The following is a 23,737-nucleotide window of genomic DNA, read 5'->3' on the forward strand; positions in this document are numbered from 1 at the left end:
ACTTTTGCAAAGGTGTACAGTGATGTGTTGGTAAGAGGAAGCTCCTTCTCATTTGAGACTGCAAAGCCCTGGCTGAAGACTAAATGGCATCACTCCTTGTATCCATCATTTCTGCATCACATCCTTGGAGAGAAAACTTCTGCAGAGACCAGTCTATGGTCATCCTTGTAATGGGAAAGGCCACCAGAGGCTGCAGCTCCTAGTGGTGCTAGCCTGGAATTAAGGCTATTCAAAGTCCATTTTGTAAAGTTTTGTTAGCTTTCTTGTCATGATCCTGTTCCTCAGTAGGTCCTTCGTATTGCTCAGTGCAGACCGACAGCCAGACATCGGTCCTGTCATGCCCCATTAGAAAAAACGAGCTCTTGAACAGTTTAGATTTACTTTACAGCCACGAGGCTGGTTTAGATTTATATCCAGACGGATATAGTGCTACATCACTCCTTCCTGATTCCTCTCTTTTTCCTTGGACAGCCCTTATATCAGAATACTTGGAACTATGTGAGAAGAAGGAGGAATAAAAATTTTGTTATTTGATATCTTGGGAAAGCAACAACAACAAAAAAGTCCCTTTCTCAGAACTGTTTTGGAGAATAGGAAGGAAAACTACATTTTAGGATAGAGAAAGCAAATATATCAGCTGGCAACATGTAGCTAAATGGCAGCAGGAGCAAGATTTGGTTCGCCAAGCAATTTTTCACCTTTTCCAGCCAGTTTCAGTTTCTTTCCTTACCAGGGAGAATTCCTGCCAAAAAAAGCCTGCCCAGACACGCTGGTCTGGACGTGGCTGCAGTTGGGGACCTTGGTGTCAGAAAAGAGTTTCCAGCAATTCTGTTGCAGAGGCTGCAGACTTAAATAACAAACCACTAAAGCCTTGAATCCAGTAAACAATGTAGTCGGAATAAAAAGGATTTATTATTATTATTTTTGTTTTGTTTCAAGGCTGCTTTGGCAGCCAGGCTAAAAAAGCTTCCCTGCAATGGCTGAAGCCGGTGAGCCATAAAAGGCTGGGCTGTGATTGACAGGTCAGAGACCTATTTCCAAAGTGTTTTGGGTGGGAGTAAGACTTGTTTTATGGCCCTGATCAACAGTAGTCTACACATCTTCCTCCTCAAAGGAAAAGGGAGAGAAAATACGATGAAAAGGGCTCAAGGTTTGAGATAAGGACAGGGAGATCACTCACCATTTATCGTCATGGGCAAAACAGACTCAGCATAGGGAGATTAATGTAATTTATTACCTATCATTAGTGGAGTAGCACAATGAGAAACCAAAAGCAAACCACAAACACCCCACGGCCCATCTCTGATGTAAGGCTGAGTCCCTCTGCTCTAAACAACTTCAGGATCGCAGCGGAGGTGGTAGCAGCATCGTGCAGTCCTGACTACTGATGGTCTCACCTACGAGACATCACTTTTCTGCTTCACTAACTTCTATGTATGTGCTAGGACTGCACCAAATTTAAGGACGTGAGATGCCTGCCAGACACCACAGTCTCTTTGTACAATATAACTCAAGCAGGAAGTATCACTTTACTGAGACTGCTTCTCAATATGGGGAGACGGCTCCTTTAATAAAATAAAGAAAACAAGATACTGAGAAATTAAGATAGGAGTGCCAAAGAGTGCTGATCTCATAAAGCATTGCTAAGAATTGCACTCCTCAGCATCTCAACATTACAAGCCTCTCGGGGTCTCCTCTTCTGCTAGCATTACTGTGCATGTCGACTGTCCTACCAAGGACAAAGAAAGTCAGGATATTTATTCACATAGTGGTGAACCACTTCTTTCAGCTCAGCCTGTGCACCAGCAGATTTTTGTTAGATCAGCCTTAGTTTTTACCTATTACAAGCCCATAGGGAATTCTGAATAGTAAATATACTACATATGCTAATAGCCTGTGAGCAGAATCCAAACTTTGAGCTCTGTGGAATAGGGTGCAGAGCTCGGCAGCTCTGATTGCATTAAAATTTTACTTTTTTGGAGAACATTTCTACCTAGAAGCCTTTTAGGATTTATATCAATTCAAATATTCCTGTTGCAGACGGAATGATTCCAAACTGACCTACATGGGAATTTCTATCCTTTTGATCCTGTTGTTTTGATATAATAGGCATAGTATCGTAGGACTTGCTACACGGCTTTATTCCTTTAGGAGTAGGTTGCTCATTGCTTTGCTTTCCTCCCTCCCCCATGCCATCTAGACTGCAGCATGTGTTTTGGAGACAGATATATAAATCGCACTGTGAGACATAGGATGCTGGTGACTAAGTCTCGGGATGACTCAATGGGAGTGGGCAGTAACAGATGTACAAAGCTGGTTACATTTGTGCAAGCCAGCTTTGTACTTCACAGGGCTATGGCAATTTATTTGTGTACTGTTACTTTTCAGGCTGTTCACATTAAAAATGAACAATTGAGTGGGTCTGGACAGTTTGAGATGGTAGAAATGAGCTATAGAGACTTTATTTTGCCCACAGCATGAAGATGCCAGAAGCACCGTGGTCCTTGGTGACTGTGCAGGACCAGTTGCACAAAATTCAGTGTCAAGGTGGACGCAGCACCAGACTTGAATTAACAGAGGGTACGTCACCTTAATTTTTTAAAATTAAATTAAAATAAATAAATGACCTGCCTGGAAGAAATGGGAAATATTCAGTCCCGAAGAGGCACAATGTAAAAAGTTAGGGAGCTACGGCTGGCTGAAATCCAACACAGAACTCAGTATGTGAAGATCACCATCCATCTGGTGATTATTCAATGTCCTATAGCAAAGAAAACTTGGCACTCAGCTGCAACAACAAACAAGCAAAGAACTAAAGAGCTACCGAAGCTACTTCTCCCCTGTTCTCACTCATGGGTTGCCTGGCTTGAGTTGCCACCACTTGGTCTGAAAGAGCTGCTAAAACTGAGAATTTCTTGGAGAAGGGGATAGCAATGAAAGCAGTAATTCCTTGATATTTCCCTCAAACAGCTGTCCAAGCTGCTCATCCTGAGTTATCCTGACCATGAGACGCTGGCAGCCTCCAGCACACCCTTCCAAACCTCTCGACTGATCCTGACTTTAAACTACAGCAAGCAGCCCACAGCAAGCGTACCCCTTCTTCTGAGGCTGTAGGCAAGGTTCATCCAAAAAACCTGCCAAGAGATTGTGGACTGCTTTTTGTTTTTCTCTCAATCTCAGAATTAAATCACCAGAACACATTCGTACACTGCTCATGGAAAAGCTGAAATTTTCTTTCAAGTCTGTGCTCTCCTGCCAGGAAACACCTCGGTATCTTCTTGGTGATTCAGCCTTTGCAACCAAGCTGAGAACAGCCTGGAGCACTCGGACCTGGGGTGGGATGTGATCAGTTCTGCCTGGAGCCCCACGGTGTTTATAATGTCCACGGAGCTCAGGGTGGTACAGAAACATTGCGATGAAGAGCACTGCTCTCGCCTACCCAGAACATCACGCACCATCACTGGGGGGTCTCTGACACAGCCTGAGCAAGATCCCCATGCACACGACAGCCTGGTTTGTCAGCTCCTTCACACCAAGAACCACACAGCACGGTGACTGGCAGCATGCATATTACAACAGCAGATGGACAACCTAGCGAAAGCGTAAATAACAAAATGTCATTAAAAAAAAAAAAAGGAAAGAAAAAGAACAGCAGAGCAAGCAAGTCAGGGAGGAAAACAAAATTTTCAATATTCCCTGTGACACCACGGTCCACATGCAATGTCTGCAGTGGCTGGCTCCTGCATGTATCCAGCCTATGGAAAAAATCTGTTGCTTTTTAGATGTCGTAGCTTGATTTACACGTATGAAGCTGCCTACTGACAGGGGAGCAAGACTGAATGTCCCCCAGTGCTCCACAGACTCTGGTGGCTACAAAGTCTTTATTAAGCCCCATTTTTAGGTGCTCAACCTAAGACAACCTTTCTCTGGCTAGGCATTTCCTCCGAGAAACAACCAAAGTTAAGACAGGCAAGGTGAAAGCAGAAGGTAACATACCTCAGCCCCGGTGAATGTGATCAGATGAACAATGAGATGCTCAGATGAACGATGAGGGAGTTAAGAAGCAACCAGAAGAGATACCACCGCGGGGAGAGATGGCAAGAGACTGCCAATGTTCAGATGGCACATCTCGGTGCCAACAGAATTGCTTTCCAATACTTACATAAACGAGACACAGGATCCCAAGGTATTTGCAGAGAAAAAGTACACATTTTCTGTAAAACATAACGTCAGCCGCAGTGGAAGAGCAGAACCACAGGAAACAAAAGATGATTTTGCCATTATGTAATGAAAACACTTGAGACACTACAGCATGGGGGCAATCTGAAGGTATTCAAAGCCGGGATCATCATGAGTCTTTCTAAATCATCTCCACGCTTTATCTGCTTAAGAAGTCACTGTAGCTGACATTTTGATGCTTTTCTTCACTCTCTATAGGCCAAATCTCTTAGAAAAACATTTCCTCGAGGAAGAGCAGAACGAAACAGAGTCAGAGCTGAAAACCTCCAGCTGATGCCATTATCTGAGAAAGACTTAAAGGGTTCCCCCTTGCATGCATCTCGCTAAAAAAGGTGTCAGAGATTTTCTGCCTGGTGTGAATGCTATAAGCACTTGAACTACAACTATTTTTTGCAGTTCACTGCACTTAGGAAAACATCTGCCTACTGCCTCCTCTTTCCATTCTTTTCAGTTAATAACCATGAATAATCTTAACAATTAGAAAAAATAATAGCTGGAAAGCCAGGTAAGTGCTTAGAGCTGGAAAGGCAGGTGAGGGACCTACTCTGAACGAGTAGTCCCTCAGCTAAAAAAGAAAGTAAAAAAGGTTTAGAAGCAAAGAGAAAATGAGGTAAGGAAAGGAAGAACAGGATGGCTATGTGCTTGGTGTACTGAAGACCTGAATAGAAGCTCAACTGGGACAACGCATGGAGCCCACGATGAGGGAAGATTTCACAGTTCATGCTTTCCTGATGTAAACTCCTTTGTGACTGCAGCTGCAGAAAAAAAAATCGTATCTACAAAAATTTACAGTCACTTTGCTATAGCTTTTCTTACAGCTTTAGCACCACCTGTAAAAAGAAACCATTATACGCAGGATGCTTAATTTCATAGGATAGACTATTTGTTTTTCTTTTCCCAAAAGAATGGTTTCTCCACTCTCTGAGCTCTTTACACATTTTGCTGGAGCTGGCAATGTAAAAAACCGTCAAGGACAGAAGGAAGATCAAATTCTCAGAGATAATCCAGAAAACACTGTCACAGTCACAGTACAGTACCCTGCCTTAAATCCAGCTTGCATGTCCTTCAGTCTCACCCTAGGCTTTGAGCTGAGAGATGCTGAGAGCTGCAAAGATTTGGTACCTTTATTATTTTTTTTCTAGTTAGTGGTGCCATGTAATACTAATAAATTACATTTTTCATCCTGTGGGAATCCAAGCAGCTTTACAAACTGCATATCCAGTCCAGAATAGCTTCACAGATGGACTTAAGCAATGAGACTTTCATTGCCTGCGCCAGCTTACCGGCTCACCTCTGGGAAAACATCAAGGACAGGATATCTATCACTGAAAACACTAATCATCTACCCCACGCTTTTTGTCTAGCCTCCCATGATAGAGCTCAGGGAAAAGCCAGCATCTCCACCGGGGTATTTGTTCCCGTTCCCCTGGTACAGGGCTCCAGGGAAAGGCTGGACAACTTGCTTAAACTTCGGATGGTTCGGCGCAGGATGAACGAACCTTGACTTTCACCTCTCCCTCTTTACCGCCTACGAAGTGGGAATGAAATCACTTATTTTCCCATTTCCCTCTATTTAGAAAGCAAAGCATCCCGAATAGGGACCGCGTCGTACTACGGACACGTCTACACGGCAATCACGAGCGCGGCTTAACCCAGCTCGGCACCGCACCGACAGCAGTGTAGCCATGACAACACACGGGCTAGCGTAGGCTGCACAATCCCCGCGGGAGGCTGAGTAAATACTCTGGTAATTTAGCTCACTTTGAGCTCCTCGCTCCCGCTGTTGTACGGCCGTCGGGACTCAGCAGGGTTAATTTACCCCCAGCTTTAATCACGTCTTCGCCTGCGGGCTAGACACGCCATGGGCATCCATACAGTGGGTGGCACAACGAGGTCCCAGGCTCTGGCATTTCTAAGTGTTATTAAAATGTACATTTTCTTCACCCAGCTTTGGCTGCTGTATAGGACACGGTTAACTCTTTGATGGAGCGAGCACCCATTGGAGTCAAATTGAAGGAGACACCGTGTCCAACTGAAGCAAAAAGAATTTAAATTTTAGGAAAATAGGCCTGCTGTATGACCACAGAGAGAACCCAGTTTGTTAGAGAATGGGCATGATCTAAGGGAAACGTCCAAGGGTGAGGTCCAAGCACCTCACGCTGCCAGACCTCCTCACACCCTGGCCACTTGCTAAGGCTGCCTCTAGGGATGTGCTTCAAAAACACCACAGCTGTGTTCGGAAAAAGGTGTTAGAAGACACAAATGACCATCTCTGGAAGAAAGATGGAGGGAATATTTGCCCATCTGGAAAATCTTGTGAACAACGACACTAATGGAACAAGACATAAAAAGGGATTACTAATTCTCACTTGAGATAGCCATTACTGAAAATAATTTTTTGCAGTGGGTCCAGTTTGGAAATAATCTTCATATGGAATGGGAAGGACAGAAATAACACAGAATAAGGTGGTTTTTTTTTTTTCTAGTTACTGTACATGCAATACTAAAATTTTAAAGTGAATATCCTCCCAAATAAATTGCAGGTTTCTTTCAAGGGCTGTGGATTTTATTGGTATGTACTATTTTTTCCAGAAATTGTTTCCTGTTTAGATCCAGTACAGGGAAAACACCTTAAAAATGAGCCATGTGCACTTCTTTAATAAGACCTCTGATCTCAACCATCTAACTCCTCATGCCCATTCGAGCACCATGATTACGATGGACCTGGGTGAACACACTGTGAAGAAAAGACAAGTAAACACACCTATATTCAGGTAAGTCTTATTTAAAACTTAAACTTGATATATGTATATGCACACGCATATGTTGCCAAAAGGTGTTTCTGCCTTATGTATTGTTTTTTAAACCCAGCAGACACTGGTGAGCTGTAACAGGCAAACGTGCATTTGGTTTGGCTGGCAGTCTGTACATGAAAATGGTTCAAAAAGCATTTGATCCTGTCCGGAGCGCGTGGGACACCCTTCCAAGTCGGCAGGGTGCTCTGGACACAGTGACAGATGGACAGAGTACGAGCCTGGCACGAGAGATGCCATTTGAGAAGTGGCTGCTGCTCCAAGACATGTGGCAGACAGTCCCAAGCCGGTTTTCACCAAATATCAAACCTCCCTTTGGAATCACCAAGCCAGGCTCCGCCAGAAGCACCAGGAGGGACTCCGCTTGTGGCTCACCCCATCACGGACACCCGCCGTGCCAAGGGGCTTCACCAAAAACCTCTTCACAGAAGAATCAAGCACCCGAACAGGAAACAAAACTAAGCAAAGATAAAAAAAAAAAAAGCCATTTTTTTTTCCTCGAGGTGAATTAAAACAACAAACAGGAAACCTTGATTCAAAACAACAATTTTTATTCTTGCTTGGCTTTCTATTTTTATACAGAGCAGAATACTACCAAAAGCTAAGTTCGTGCAAGTAATACAACCCTCAAAATATATTGGCTATTTTTCTCATTAAAAATGGTAATTTCAAGCTATGTGTATTAAATAGCTGTACAGTTATTAATTAGTACACCTTTAAGTTTTATTGACATTTACTTTGAGCTCCTTTACCTTTTGTATTAGGATGCAAATTTGCATTAGGATCCAAATTAGGCTGCCCACAAACAGGCATTATAAGCAGCTAAATACCTTATAAAAAAGCATCTCTTCCATCAGAGGAAAAGGATAAGTTCATCAAAACATACCAGTTCTAAAACCAAAAGCATTTGCACCTACAGTGAGAAACAGAAGCAGACTGTCACTGCTGACTGTGTCCTCCAGGGTGCTAGAGCTCATCTCACAGGGCGTCTTTTTTTCTTTTACTCACATATAACGCATGCTCTCACGTAGGAAAACACACATGGTAAACACGTATTGAATCACAGAACAGAATCATGGAATGGCTTGGGTTGGAAGGGCCCTTAAAGATCATCTAACTCCATATATTGGGTGTATATATACATGATAACAAGCTCTCAGGTTTTTAACTGCCAGTTCTCTTAAACGTAGATGATTTAATATTTCTTGGCTCTGAATCAGCTCGTCACTGGACCTACTTGGGTGGTGAAACACGCTGAAATGGCACAGGGATCTTCTCTTCCTGGTGGAAAACCCGGGTCTGTATACTGCCTGAAGCAGATTGTGGTTACAGGTGATTTCCACCTGCTCTGCGATTTACCTTTAAAGGCTTACAGCAATACTGTTTTTTATTCTCCTAATTTCTTCTTGATGACTGTAAGACATCCTAGTACAAATTCATGTGTTCTTGTTTGTTTTCAGTGTGCATTTCGAATTGAGGCATTTTTTAAAATAAATATATTTTGCATTCTACTCTCAGCAAACCCTGGACAAAAACAAAGTGCAACAGAGAGCTCTCTTGCTGGGTTTCCTGCTGCCTCCCTTTCCATCGAGTCAGTGTTTTGAAATGCAGGGGGTTGCCCCCATGGCAGCAGGATCCGTTTCATCCTCCTGCCAGTCATTCTCTCTTCCCGCTGATGCTCCTGAACCCCAAACTCCCAATTTTGGCAACTTCGGATTTCTCTCATCCCCCAGGGCTGCTTGTAGTCAGAGCAGCCTCTGCTGTCCAGCCCCTCTGAGATTCCCGACTCTTCCCCCCATATGGGAATGTAGCTGAGAGTGAAATCTCCTCGCAGCGGACACCCTAATCCTTCCCAGACTCCATGTGCCTGAAACAGCCCAGAACAGCAGCTAAAACACAGCAGAACAGAGAGGAGCTGGCAAAGCCCACTGCATCGTACACGGGAATAAATTCCAGTTGCCATTCACCAAACCCCTCCCATCACCCCACTAACGGGGCACTGGCTCTGATGCCAAGACAGAGTCAGCCTCATCGTTATCAGACGTTCATTATCTCATGGGCCCATTAATTGCAAAGCAAACTGTGTGAGCTCAGCATTAAGTCTGGCAGCAGGAAGGGAAAAATGCAAAAGGAGCACACGAAGCCTGCAATACTCGTCTTTACCCTGACATACAGTCAAATATTGCATTATACTGCATTAAAAGAAAGGCAAACAGCAGAATAGGAGTTCCAATCAACCAGCTTACCAAAGCGCTGTGATTTGGGGTTTGCAATGACTAGCCACAGCAATTAGTTGCACAGCAGTTCAGGCTGCTCTGAGATGATCAGTATGAGCAAACAGGCATTGCAGGATGCGGAGACCAGATGGTTTTAGGCTGAAATTAAATAAACACCCCAAAAAGATAATCTCTCTTTCCAAAACACTAAGAAAAAGTTATGCAAGGAAAAAAAAAAAAAACAGCTACATTCTTTAACTAGATAAAAGAACATTTTGTTCAGCCTTGGAATATCTATTGTAATTAAATGCTGTAAAAACAGGACAACAGCCCTGTGCCAGCCATGCATACAAAAGAGACAAAACAAGATGAAAAACAAAACACCCAAGAACCATGCATTTCTTACACAGCCTGAAGAATGCCTGCCTCTCAGCAGAGTCCTGCAGTGCACTCAGGCTTCTCCCCTTAAATGAATGTGAAACCTATTCCCTTTACAAGTCTGGTAGAATAAATGAATAATAATAATAATAATAAAATCAAACCTGAAAAAAAAAAAAAAAACAAAACCAAAACAGACAGCCAAGCCACGCTCTGACTTACAGCTCTGAAAAATCCTGCAGTCTGGCTGGAAACGTCCATTGAAGAACTGCATGCAAAGCTTTTCCCTAAAGGCAGGCGCATTTAAAACATTTCAGGCTCTGCTACTGAAGCCGATGCTGCAACAGATGGGGACCAGGGCTGGGTGTGTTCCTCCTTCCCATCGCAGCGCTACGAGAGGCTGGCAGGAGCCGTAGGTAACTCAGGATAACGCAGGCGACAGTTTCCTTCGCCGCTGCCGGCTTTGTGCCAAAAATGCTTTAAGCCATCGCACGATTCGATTACAGGAACCTGCCACATCAACGCTGGCGGGGGCTAGCAGCACGCCGACCACGCAGGCAGGTGATGAAGGGCTGCTCTGGGTGCATTAGCTAAATGCTGTGGGTCCGCCAGGGAAGTTTGAGAGTTCAAATAACCGCAGACGTTTTTTAATATGAGAAGAAAAAGGATCCTATTTTCGGCAGCAGAAGTTTCACGTATCTGAGGCTGCATCTGCATCAGCCCCTGGTACCTCGGGGAAGGCAGCGCAGAGCAGCGGGCGCGGTATGAAAGGAGTGGCTGCTGTGCTGAACAGCCCTGCTCCCAGCCCCTGCTCTCAGCCCCTTGATCCCCCCTCAACCACAAGCCCACTTTGTATCGGTACAAAAATCACCTTATTTCTCTCCGTACTCAAGTTTTCCTATTTGCAACACGAGGAAGGCTTACGTGACTTTGCATTTTGCTATAAAGACCTCATTGGGAAAACGTGTTGTCTGAGTGCAAAGTACAATGTTACCGTTAAAAATAAAGATAACAGTAGAAATAGTTGAAAATAGAATAGATGAAAATAGAATAGAAAATAGAATAGTTGAATAGGATAGCATGTCACGTGGACGAAAGCATGCTGTGCTAGCACAGCAAACCCTCCAAGTAGGAGCTGAGGGATGGTGGGGATTTGAGATTTCTTCTTCAGCTACAATTTTTTGAAAAATCCCTCTTAATAATCATTCTCAGCTTTGCTTAATCCATCAAGAAACCTCATAAAGTGTCCTTTACTGGCAAAGAAATCACCTCCAGACCGTGGGGCCGCGTCCTTGGCCAAGATGCTCCTGAGGTCTGCCACAGATGAGGTCACCCCCGGTAGAGCAACACGAACGTCAAGGCAAAAAGCAGAGAGATCCCATCCACAGCTTCCAGGATTTGAACAAAAGACATCAAAATCCTCCTGCAATGAACTGACACTTCTCTGGAGAAACAGGTGGCCGAATCCTGAGCCGTGAAGCATTGCCAGCCCTTTCTTGGCCATTTCAGAACAACATTTGTGGGGACAGACTGAAATATTCTTTAATATATAGGGCTTGCTTTAATCAATCAGGATTTTTAATTCAGCAGCAGCGAGGTCGTGCTGCTGCCCCTCGTGCACGTCCTTCTGCTTCCCTTTGGCGTGCTGAGTGTGCTCTCACCTGCTAGCACAAGGCCCTTCTGAGCAAAAAGGCTGCAAAGGGTACACGCTGCTCACTCGCACATGGCAGCTATTCCTTGAACCACTTTAAGACAAGCTCGGTTTCTGCCCTTTTTAATACAGAAGTGAACAAATATTTAGCGCTTAGAAGGTTTCTCCCCAGCTAAATGAATATTTTATGCCTGCAGAATATACAAATAGTTTGGGAAAATAAACAAGCTCTCTTTTATAATTCTGTTTTGGTGGTACCAGAGATATTAGTCAAGCAGCTGGGGCAAGCAAAACATGTTTGTGCCTCCCCACTGCAGCTGTAGGAGAAAGGACACATCTGTGGCTGCCCTAGAGAGGGCAAAAAGGAGGATGGGTTTTGCCTTGGAGTAAAAGAGGTTCTCCTACAAACCAGGCTGCAAAGCAAGGTTCAGCTCAGATGCTTCCATGCATAGGCAACTTAAAAGGATTATTCTGATTAAAGATCAGATGAAATAAAATGGGTATTTACAGCCAGGAAAATGTCTCATATCCCTAAATCATTCCTTTCAAATCACTCGTAGGGCTCAGTTTGATGCAGCCAATTTAAAGAAACACCAAGACCTATTAAAGGTTTTTTTATTAATTAATCTTCAAAACCAGTTCTGGACACAAAGTCTGAGTTGGCACAAATTCTACCTTGAAAATATGCCTCTTCCTCCCCCACCTTTGGATAAGGAATACGAAGCAAGAGAAACACATTGCACAACTACATCTGAGATAAGCAGAACAGTTAATGGTTTAGATACCATTTCATAAATATTTGCTGAAATAGTTTTTGGATTCTGTCCAGCTTCTGACATCCACGAAAAACATTTAGTGATTTGCCATTTTCTTTCACCCTTCTGCGATGAAAAATAGGCAGGGATTATTATTATGATTATTTCTTACTGTTATTTAATGTCTACTTGCATTTATGTGACAGGCATCCTGCCAAAGAGCCCCAAGCTATTCTTGAATCTGCAGGCCTGAGGTGTCAAAATCACGTTTATGTAAATATTTTGTATTCTTTATTAATTAATTAGCACCTCTCTTATGACTGCAATACTCCCAGATCAAATACCCATGCTCAGATGTGGCTGGTTAACCAACGAGTGAAGATGCAAGAAAAAACAAAACAAAACAAAATGATTTCTGAACAAATACCTTGTTTCAAATTGTGATTTCCGGTGCACATGCTCGGATCTGAGATACCAAAGCTGTATACAGCATCTTGCACAAGATTGTGCAACGTGAGAAAGCCACCCAAACAAAGCCATTAAAATATTTTTGCAGACATACTTTATTGACTTATTCTAGGAGTCTGTAAGAAGAGGGATCCAAAATTCCAGCTGTTTCCTTATGCACTAAGGACAATCTATAAGCCTCCAGAAAATGTTTTATGTAATCAAGATTCCATGCAAATAGATTTTTCAGTGTTGTTTTTTCTTTTTCCTTTTTTTTTTTTTTTTTTTTAATTTTCAAGCCTTTGCATTTCAAGCTTAGCAGTCATTATTGGTTTCATAAGTACAAGAGTTCAGAAATTATTTCATTTTTGAGCACTCCTAGAACACTCACTTATTTGGACTGACCATAAGATTTTCATATTTTTCTGGACAAAAACAAGGTGGGGAAAAAAAATCACCAAAACCCACTTGTGCCTTCTACAGTAAATCACTCACTCGCTCGTGCTCCAAAGATCAAAATGCGAGGAAAGCAGTTTCATGACTACCCCGGTCTCACCAGCAAAAAGCTACGGAGTTCTCTGGCTCACTGAAATGGTGCTGTACCAGCTGTATCTTGTTTTTCCATCTGAAGAGTTTAACGATTCTGGTTTGCAAAAATGCAGAGCCAGATCCTCAATCAGCTTCAGATTCTGTTGCACACAGTTCCTGCACAATTCGCTCGCACTGTTCCAAAACACCAATCCTCTTTCTTCTTTTTGGTCCAAGTACAAGCCTAAGATATCATAAATTTCCAACTGGCAGTACAGCAACCTTCCACAGCTCCCCAGAGGAGACTGAAAATGCACTGCCATTGGTTGGTGTTATTTATATGCTGTAATTTTCACAAAGATCTAGTGGTTTTGTAAGTACTACATAAATTAGATGAGTTCATAGGGCCTGCTTCCATGAAAATCTCCTTGTTCTAAGCAAGCAGTCCTTTAAAAATCCATGAGGCTACTGTCTGCAAAGATACCCCTTGGATACCTGGCAGCATACAGCGATTGCTGAAGCACGCAGTGAGCCAGAACTGTGTGTGGCAGGGCAGGGCATTTGTTCAGTGCATATTTAAAAAAGTATTTGTCATATTTTTACACGGTTTGCGGTCACCCTGCAAAATGTTACAGGGAGCAGCAACCAAAAGTGTCACACAGCACGGATGCGCACCAGAGCAGCCTGCAGCCAAGAAAGCAACACATTTGGGGGAAGCTTGGGGAAGAGATGCGACTCCTGGATGGGCTTTAAAAGCCACAGTGGTAGTTGGAAGACAAGGAGAGCCCAAGGGGAAGGTGAAACGGGGAGAGGAAACTCCTGAGTAGCACCATAAATTACATCAGTTCTTAGGGGGACAGCCAATGTAGTCTCTCAAGAGCTGATGCTTGGTAAAGGGCAGCCGTGATCTGCCAAGGCTGGAAAAGGGATCACAAGGAAAAAAAGCATCACACCCCAACAGTAAGAGGTAGGGATGAACTGTGGAGTTCATCCCTCAAAATCAGGCAAAATTGGAAATTCAGGGTGGTAGAAATGGAACAAAATGAAAAGAGAGAGGAACAGGGAGAAATGTCCCATGCAAAACAAAATCTACAGTTCATTTCTTTATCTGCTTCAAGCAACCATTGTTTTTTTCTTTGCAGTTTTCGTCATGATCTACCAAGCAATGAACTGAACATCTGGAATTTGTAACTCACTGTTGACAAGCCAGAAGCACAGCATCCATGTGAGAATGACCAAAATCCAGTAAGTGTCCATCTCTCCCAGCACCCCACCAGTCTCTGCAAGGAGGGTGGGTTGTGCCATGCAAGGGATGCCCTGGCCAGCTGGGTACCAAAAGTGGGGGAGCTGCATGCAGGTGATGCCCTGCATGAATTAAAACACATAGTTCTTCAATAGGATTCAAGTAGTCATTTATGCTCTCTGTATTTACACACATACCAAATCCAAACGATATTGAAATGATTACGTGTTCACACAGAGGCAGCTTCGGAGGCTGTGCAATAACAGCAGCCTCATGCCCTGCTCTGCACTGATCCTTCCCACCGCCTTTCCCAACTCGCTCCCACATCCAGAGCTAGGCAGATGGACAGACAGAGCCTCTTTCCTATATGATGGTGGAGAGGAGGAGGCTGGAGGCTCTCCTGGCAAGGTGCTGGAGCAGAGCTGTGCTCTGCATGGGGTCAGCAGAAGCCTCTGAGCAACAGGGCAGAAGGACGAGGGTTGTGTTAGGACAGAGATGAACAGAGATGCCTCAGCTCTGCTGCTGCCTCCATGGTCCCTCTGCCCTCGAGCTGCTTCAGGCTCCCTCTCCCAGCAGGGATGGGGAAATCAGTGCCCAAGAAGCCAGGGAATGGGATGGGACAAGGAAGCAGCAAGGAGAAAAAGAGAATGTCAATTAGCTCTGCCTAAAACCAGCCACACCTGTACTGTCCACAGCATTTTAAGCCTTTGGTGTAGAGCTTGTGGCTGAGCTCATAAAATGTTACAGCACATTCACAGCTCCCTAGAGCAGAGAGCACTAATTATTTACCTAAAAGAAAACATCCCACTGCAATACCATCACAGCTCAACTACCCAGGCATTAAGATGCTCTTGCAGGGTGTACAGCCTGTTTTATTTTCTTTCAACCTCATGACTATTTGTCACGCATTTTAAGGCTCAATTTTGCTGAATGCTGAGTTATTTCATCTAAGTTGTCCCCACAGCTCCAGGGCACAGGTAAATCACTCACGTATCCCACCCCATCACAGCTTGGCTAGGAACGGTATGTTCTTCATATTGGGGATTCTGGGTTTTCTAAGGCACTGCATGTGCATGCTGCACGCAAATCTAAAGTATGCAATAAATAGTAACCATTAACTTTGAACTGAAGCAAGGGCCCACCTAGAAAAGGATGAAGCAGCTGCTTACATACCATAATGAGCAGTTAAAATGTCATCAAAGGTTTAGAAGGTGAAGTACAAAGATCTTCACTGGTATCAACTGGCTGCTGCAAAAAAATGGAGGTAACACCACCCTGCAGCATTTAAAGTAGGTCAGCACTGACAGAAAATAAGTACTTTTAAATACATCTGTTGCAATGCAGACACCTGTTAGACAGTCAAAAATTCACCATGAGGAATGTGGGAAATGTATTTGTCATCATAATGAAAATGAAGTTAACCACTTTATCCACTCATTTTCATTTACAGAGACGTGGTTTGGCTGGGGGGGCTGGACATCATAGGTACAAGCAGCATGGACATTTCCTGACTGGTGTGACTTCTTCAGGAATGGTTACATCTGCAATATTATCTATAATAGTGTTGCTAGAGCTCAGGGGCCTCTCACCAGAGTCACATTCCCCCCCCAGGGGGCTGCAAGAGGCTGGGAGGCAAAGCCCCGCCACTTTATTGCAACCTCCGCTGGCACAGCGGAAGCCCCGTGGCAAGGATCCCTGAAGCACATGCCATTTATGATAAGAGTCCGGTCTTTATTTAATGGGCACAAGTTTGCAAATAGCAATTCTGGATATAGGAAGCGTCCAGTGAAAGAGCAGTCATTTTAAGGAGAAATTATGGATTTCCCCTGTAGGGAATTGGTTAAAAAAATAATAATAAAAAAAAATAAGAGCACACACAGAGTTTAGGTTTTACTTCCTATTTTTACCATGTCAATAATAATTTAAAATAATCTACCCACACTGGAAAGAAAAATATGTTCTCAACGTCTGTGACCACAGGCAGCAGCATTTTTAATACATCCTAGAAACAAGATTTGCCTAAAGGAAAGTGAACATAATTTGGTTTTAAAGAACCCAACAAATAAACAACCAATATAATTAAAAATAACTAAATACAAGTTCAAATCATTGCAAAAGAAGAGCTTATGTCTTCAGCATCGTTTTATGTTTTTTTAAGAGGTGAGGTGGCACCGCACATACAAAAACCACTAAGGCATAAAAAAGAGTCTTGATTAATGAAATAATTGAAAAGGTTAAGCCTTTTAAAGGGTGTAACCTTTGCATGCAACAAAGAAAAGGGTGTAAACTGTCACTGGACTCATCTTACTCATACCCAGATCCTGAGTAATAGGATTAATGATGTGCATGGATATATATACCTGTCTGAAAACAGACACACACATAGATAGATATAGATACATATATAAAAGCTAGTGTTGCATAAGAATATTTTTAGGCCTTCCCATCTTCCATGGTCCATACTCGCTGCTACATCTGTATTTTGAGGAGTGAAAGGTGGCTTTGTGTTCAGGCTGGCGGGGTACCCCAGCCCTACTACCAGCCACAGCCTGGATAAACTCTGGCAAACCCCAGAGGACAGAGCCTGCGGAACGCAGAAAGGTCTCTCTTCTCAATCAAATCCTGGCTAGTTTATTTAGGAAGAGTTAATTTTATTTTACTTTTTTATATGTACTTTGAACTTTTTCATAAAACTGGATGGAAACAGGAATTCTGTTTCTCTTCCCCCCACCTTTGTGCATTTGACACAATATTGGCCTAAGCCCACAAATAAAACAGCAACAGCTACAGCCCACAAACCCATCACTTGTTTCATTCCTCAGACCAAATTCCTCTTCCACAGACAGGCCCCAAACACCCCAGTCTCAACTGGGGGAGCAGCGCAAGCCCCAGACCTGCGGCGTTCAGCAGTGCGGCCTAGCACACCGTCATTGCACTGCCGGGGCTCGGGTCAATAAATATTATTGAACTCCTCAACCAGTTCAAACCCCATCCTCCTACCGAGGGCAGGGACACACTGTGATATTAATAACCGTGCTGTCAGTGCCCTCCTGGGGAGCTGAGTCTACGTGAGGAGAAGAAAAGGTGACAGTAAGACCTCTCGGATTCACAGGGCCAGAGGCTGGCAGAGTGGCCACAGCATTTCCAGCCAACTGATTTCACGGCCTGGCTGCAAGTTGTCCCTTTGAAAGTCCCTTTTAGCGTTCTTTTTCAATATTTATCTATCATTTACTGTTTACTGCACCAAATTTGGGACAACTCTACCAGTTTTTGTGAACCAGCAAATAACCTACAGCCACTACCAAGCTGCTTGGCCCTGTCATTTTCTGCTCACAAGCTCTTCTGTCTTTCAAGCTTCACCATTTCCAATTTACTACACAACAGCTACTGCTCATTATCTACAGACAAAATCCAGCTAGCCTACTTGATTATTTTACAGGTACCTTCCTAGTACTTATTTTAATGCTCCCAAGATAGCATTTGTGATTACAAGGTCTGCCAATATTAAAATCAGATCAAGAACATTTTCATTGAATTTCTTAGGTTGTAGGCATCTGAGATTCATTTCCAACTGCACCTCACCTTACTAAAATCAAGCAGCACAGCTGAAGAGACAGCCCTGGAGAAAACCAGAAGTCAGCAGGGATGCCCCACTTTCATATCCATCATCACTTCTAACCAAAAACATAACCATGCTGCAAAAATATTCAAGGCTGCAATAGGAAAGCTAAATTCTGTCTTATCAATTAGAAAGATATTTTGATTAACCAGAATTTAACCCAACATACCCCAAACACTCATGGCAAGACCATTTTCATACCTCAAAATACCACGCTGTTACATCGTGCCTGTTTTAATCACTATGCTACTGTGCTGTGCTGGATAATATACATCTGAAAACTTGCCGAGCTCACAGAAACCACCCTGCAAGCACCCGGCGGCTTCCCTGCAGCTGTCAGCACTAGATTAGCTTCTGAACAGGAACAAGTCCCATAAACAGCAGGATCATCTGTTTTGAAGGTTGGAGACCGAAATCTTGTTTCTTGGGCAACGTTCCATAAATTAGAGCACAGTCTTATGTGTTTGATAAAACGCCTTTTCTTTCCTTTTCTAGTGTTTATGAGTCCATGTAGTTTCCCTGGAGGCTGGTGGTGGCCATGGGTCGCATTCCCATCCCCCAGGCTGACTCCCAGCATGGCCCCAGTAAAAACGTGCTTCAGCCTGGCTACACATTTATCAGCAAAGAGCACTTTTTGACACCGGGCTGTGCAGCCACTTTTGCAAAATGCAGGAGTAAAAACAATGATTCCTTTTTGTTCTTATTGTGGAAAAAATGAAAATTCATTGACCGTTCTCACAACTTTTCTGTGTATGGGATCTTTTTCCTCTCCCGTCTCATTTCTCCCCTCCCAGTTGTTCTTTGCTGCTTCTTTAGACTGTATGCTATTCAGACATACTGCCTTTTTACAGAACATTATAAAGTAACAAGTATCATTCAGTGTGACTGTGATACAGTGATGATAACACAGCATTTAAATAGGCAGCATCAAATACCCTAAGGGGCATTTGGCCAGGACACCAGAAATAAGGAGACAAACAGCAACTTTGGATCTCGATCAACAAACAGCCAGTGGTTGAGGGCTATGCAAACCGCTCCAGAAAGACTTTCAGCCTTGCCCTTTCTCTTGGATACCTCTAAAGTGCTCCTGCCAAAGACAATCCACCCTACAGTTCATTAAAAGAGTCTGAAGAGAGATTTTTATTTATTTTAGAATATATTAATTGTTGTATGTACGTAATGTTAGCAGCACTTTTCTCCAGAATGCACAAGTTCTCAGCTATTTTGGAAGAAAAGAGGAGGAAACACAGCTACAAAATACTTCTGGATTGCTCTCTCCTAGCACTTGAAGTGAAACCATTACCAGCGTAGCATAATATACCCATTATGATGTCCTGAAACAAAACAAACATTTCCAGCCACGTACAGCTTAAGATATTTGTTTCTCCAGGACCACTGACTTTCGTCTCGATTGCAAAGAAGCCTTTGAAAACAAATTTCCCAATCCCTCAGCCTTCCATTCTAAGACACCTGAAATACCAACATTTAACAAATTGCAGAGGGTCCTTGGGGACCTCCAGCTGAAACTCTGCCAGCACACTGGCATGTGTAATAAGCTGTCTTCCACTTCAGCTACAGCTTTTATACAGGGTTTTTCTCTACAGGATTAACTCTTTAGTGTCAGAGCCCGATCACCCCCCCTTTAGACCCTCAGAACAGAATTCCACTGAAATTTCATCAGCAGACACAGTTGCTAGGAGAGGAATATGAGAAATACCTTTAACTTGAACTTTGCAACATAATCTTTCATTGCTTTTGGAAGCTAGACCGTGAAGTCAAATTTGTAATTGTGTAGTACAGTGATGGCATCTCAAGCAACAGTATATATTGAGTTATTTTCATTTATTTTCTCCAGGGCAGGAGGTAGGGAAGCAGAAGGGAACTGGGAGAAGGAAGCTGAACCCTTCGAACTGCCCACAGTATGCCATTTCAAATGCTAGATTTCAAAGACACGAATGGAAGTGACCACTGACAAGGCTACATTTAAATTTAAAATGGAGCTTAATACTGTGCTTATTTTTAGGCAAGAATAAGAAGCATTCCCCTCATCTTCTGTATGAACTTGATCCTAACCAGCATCCAGTCCAAAGAGTGATCCAGGGCAACTTCTAACATTGACAGGAGCGCAGGATGGTGCTATATGGCCGTCTACAGGAACTTGGAGGTTTGTTGGTTTTTCCCAATACCACAGAGATATTTCCAGTGTATTTCCTTCCCAAGGGCCAAGTCCAACACGTCTTCCAGTCCATGATAATTCAGGTATCGTGTCAGACTCTAGACTACACCCCAGCTGAAAACCAGCCAAACCAATAACCCCCAAATCTCCAGCCTTTACTTATCTGTGATAACCTTAGCTGTGGTCTTCCAAGCCAAGGCTTGCCCAGACAAGTGATACAAAGCCATCCAGGGAAAACTGGACACCAGCAACATCTGTTATTACAGATGTATTAGTTATTACGGGTCTAACCTTCTTCCTGAATTTATTCCTCACTTCAATTTTACAAAAATAAAGAGGCTTATCTAGCTTAGTGCTAGAGTTTGAGGTTTCCTACTGAAAGGACAGAAGTAATGGTTGTGCATGGGCTGTGCATTGGCTTACTGGGAGAAGGAGAGGCGATTCATGTGCTCAAGATTAAAACAAATGGAGTGCTTTGGGACAGGAAGAATTTCCTCTTCTTCCTTCCCTACTGCCCCAGTGTGAAAGTGCTTTGTTTGGTTGTTTGTTTTTCATCTTTTTATGTGTGGTCCCTTTTCAAGGGCCACCTGGGAAATTTATCTAACAAATTCTTCCTGCCAGGAAAGCAAATTTCAAAATAAAAAGCTGGTAGTACACTTAGTTACTCCAGCCCATTTCCTGTAACATATTTATTATGGTTGTGGTGCTTTTTTTTTTTTGTGTGTGTGTGTGTGTGTAATGGGTCTAAGCTTTGTTATTGGAAGCTGTGAACTCTTGTGTGTGTGTCTCTGTGTGAAGGGTGTAATCAATATACTGTGAATCCTTGTAGCGTGAAGCCTTTGAGATGGCCAGTACCAGTGCTGCCAGATGAGCGCCTCAAAAGTAAGAAAGAACTGGAGTCATTCACATTGAACAAAAAGCAAGCACAGCACTTTTGGGACATATCTGCAAGTTTCTCTCTCTCTGACATACATACATGCCATGAAATACTCATTGGCAACAAGTGCCATTGCACTCAGATCTTTTTAAGAAACTCGATTTATTGTTGCAAGCAACCACCAGCTCAGCTCGTTCCTCCAGATGTAACCGCAAACATTCAGCTGCTTAAACTAAGCTTTCGTGCCAAATTCATTTCTTTTTTTCATAGAGGAAATGAGGTAGCAGGACAATACAGAAGAGTCCATAGTGATCTTTCTCCACCACTGAAGTTCTTCAGTTTATAAAAGTCACAGAGGCAGTTCCTGCGTCAGCTGCACAGAATGCTGCAGAGCAAGTCAGCAGCTCTAATACCTTACAAAACTAGATTTAAAGTCATAAACTTGATATATGGCTTCAGATACAGCCACATATTCAAAACTGTAATTGCATCTGAATCAACTATTTGGCAATTCCTATTTTAACAACCTGTTTTAAGTTGCCTTTAAGCTTTGCCAAACTGTAATGAGAAAGAACAGAAGTTTTTCAAAGCCGCATCTGCCTCAAACAGGAACTGGCTAGGAAAGCTTCAGCCAAAATATTTCAGCCATTTCTCAAAAGTGTTGCAGAAAACGGCACTTTTTCAACAGCCAAAACTATTTAATGCTGACTTTTAGAGGAAAAATTCTGGCTCCTTAGTTTGGATCAAAGAGTTGCAATTGGGCAGGGCAGACAGTGCATCAAACAAACATTTCTGTTCTCCTTAAAAAATGCACCTGAATGTGGCTACTTTATACAGGGACATTGACAGTTACTCTGTGTAAGCTCTCACAGTAATAGGACTGGCAGTGGGAACAGGACAACTGGCATCCTCTGAAGAAGAAGGGAGAAGGAGCTAGGGAGAGAATTCAGCCAGACAGCTAACAAGCAGCTACAGTGTTTGGAAATATCTCAAAAGGAGCAGAGGTAGAGGACAGAATCAAAGACTTGCTGGGCAAGGGGATTGAAATTGAGTTCAGACATCCACAAAATAGAAACTGGGGTTAAGAAACAGTCATGAAGTAGAGTCAGTGCAGAGAGGGGGACAGGATGAAGTCCTGTCCTCTCACAGGCTGTGAGGGAGACAGCTCTGCAGTCAATGGGCAGAAGAGACTGTTCAGTATTACCATCTCCAAAATACTTAAACAAAATTGATTTCTTTTGGGGAAATACAGATACAAGTTTGGATCATTTGACATTACAGGCAGGAGTCACCTCAACTCAAACTTAGGTGTCTCAGCATAAGTGCCTACATGTGACCTTGTGCTTAAACTCATGGGATAGTAAATTAATATTAAGGGTGGCATTCAGTTGCCTAAGCAGAGATCCCTATTGCCCTCAGAGGCAACAGATGACAAGGCACAGGGCTGGCAGATCTGCCACAACACCTACACATGACCTGTGCTCCACAGGAGAACGCTTCACCAATTTGCCTGGCATTCTTTTGCAGGAAATATGCTCTTCTTTGTGACCGACATACCCTCTCTCCCAAGAGCAGACAGAAACTGGTAGAGCTGCCTGGTGTCAGCAGAGGTGCCGGCAAAGAAGCTGAAGGCCTGAGAGGACTCCTTAGCGCAACTTGAATGCTATATTACAGACGTACACATGGGCAGCTGAAGAAACAGCTATATCTTAATACATCTGTAGAAAAGAAAGGAATTTAAGTTGGACAGGCTACTTATATCCAAACATTTCCTAACTTTTGAGGCCTTGAATTTCTAACCTTACCAATATTCTTTCAACACTTCTTGGGTGGGTATGCTTATATAAAGTCTTTATACATTAATTTGGACTGAGATAGTCCAAAACACCTAATGAAATGAATACAAATCCTCTTTGATTCATAATAGTCATTAAAACAGCACCATGCATACATAATACACAGCATGTTCTTTGCTGATAGATACCTTTGCCAGTTAAAGCAACCCCAGTGCTGGTTTTCCCAACCACCCAAGACAAATAAGATTAAACAAATTATTTTTGAAAGCCAATAGCAAGGCAAGATCTCCCACTGAGAGAAGGCCAGTCTAGCTTGATTTCTCTGCCTCCTGCCTCTATGTGCTTGAGGAATTCAAACTCAATACAAACTCTGTACGTAACTTGTGAAGACCAAAGAGGAAGCTCAAAGCCCCATGAAAAGGTTAGTGAAGAGAACAACTGGAAACATAGAACAAAAAAAAAAGCAACCCAAACACATATATGTTTCACACTCTGTTAACCATGGGTATTTTCGTTTGAAATCTCAAACACAAGATCAAGCACTTCAGGCCCCAAGCCTGATGTGGATATTTGGCAATCACCAATCTGTGTGCAAAAGAATAAAGAAAATGTTGCTCTTTGTACTTCTGTTATAGCTGTTTACTTTCTGGCAAGTCTGCAGTTCCTGAGATCTTATAATACTTTCTGTAACCACAGAGCTGCAAAGGTCTGAGAGCTCTATCAGACCTTGGGCCAACAGTTCAACAAACTACAAAAGAAAAGCTCAGATCTTCAAAGAGAAAGAGGAAGGAAATCAACTGTCAGCTTAAAAAAAAAAAAAAAAAAAGAAAGAAAAAAAGAAAATAAAAGAAAAGATGATTTATCGCTCACCAGTTTGCTTTGGAAAAAAAAAAAATCTAAGATCCTGTGAGACTAATCATGAAAGGGAATAGAAGCTTTAATTTTCCCCCTGCAAAGAGGCACGGTATCTTTTTCAGCAGGGATGGGCTATGGGGGTAT

At 42.9% G+C, this 23,737-nt stretch overlaps 1 protein-coding gene across 3 annotated transcripts in view; it reads right to left on the reverse strand.

Moving 5' to 3' along the window:
- The window catches only part of PRKAG2 (protein kinase AMP-activated non-catalytic subunit gamma 2), a 216,295-nt gene that overhangs the window by 153,229 nt on the left and 39,329 nt on the right, over window positions 1-23,737 (reverse strand). Inside the window, exon 1 of one of the 3 annotated variants that reach the window (XM_048062406.2) lies at window positions 9,869-10,158. The exons of the other annotated variants lie outside the window; for them this stretch is intronic. Coding sequence (XP_047918363.1) covers window positions 9,869-9,949 — 81 coding nt within the window. The 5' untranslated portion in view covers window positions 9,950-10,158. Of the gene's footprint in view, window positions 1-9,868; window positions 10,159-23,737 lie in introns of those variants that run through there. 3 annotated transcript variants of the gene reach the window in all.

The sequence above is a fragment of the Anser cygnoides genome, chromosome 2 (genome assembly GCF_040182565.1).
Source record: "Anser cygnoides isolate HZ-2024a breed goose chromosome 2, Taihu_goose_T2T_genome, whole genome shotgun sequence".
Classification (NCBI taxonomy): domain Eukaryota; kingdom Metazoa; phylum Chordata; class Aves; order Anseriformes; family Anatidae; genus Anser; species Anser cygnoides.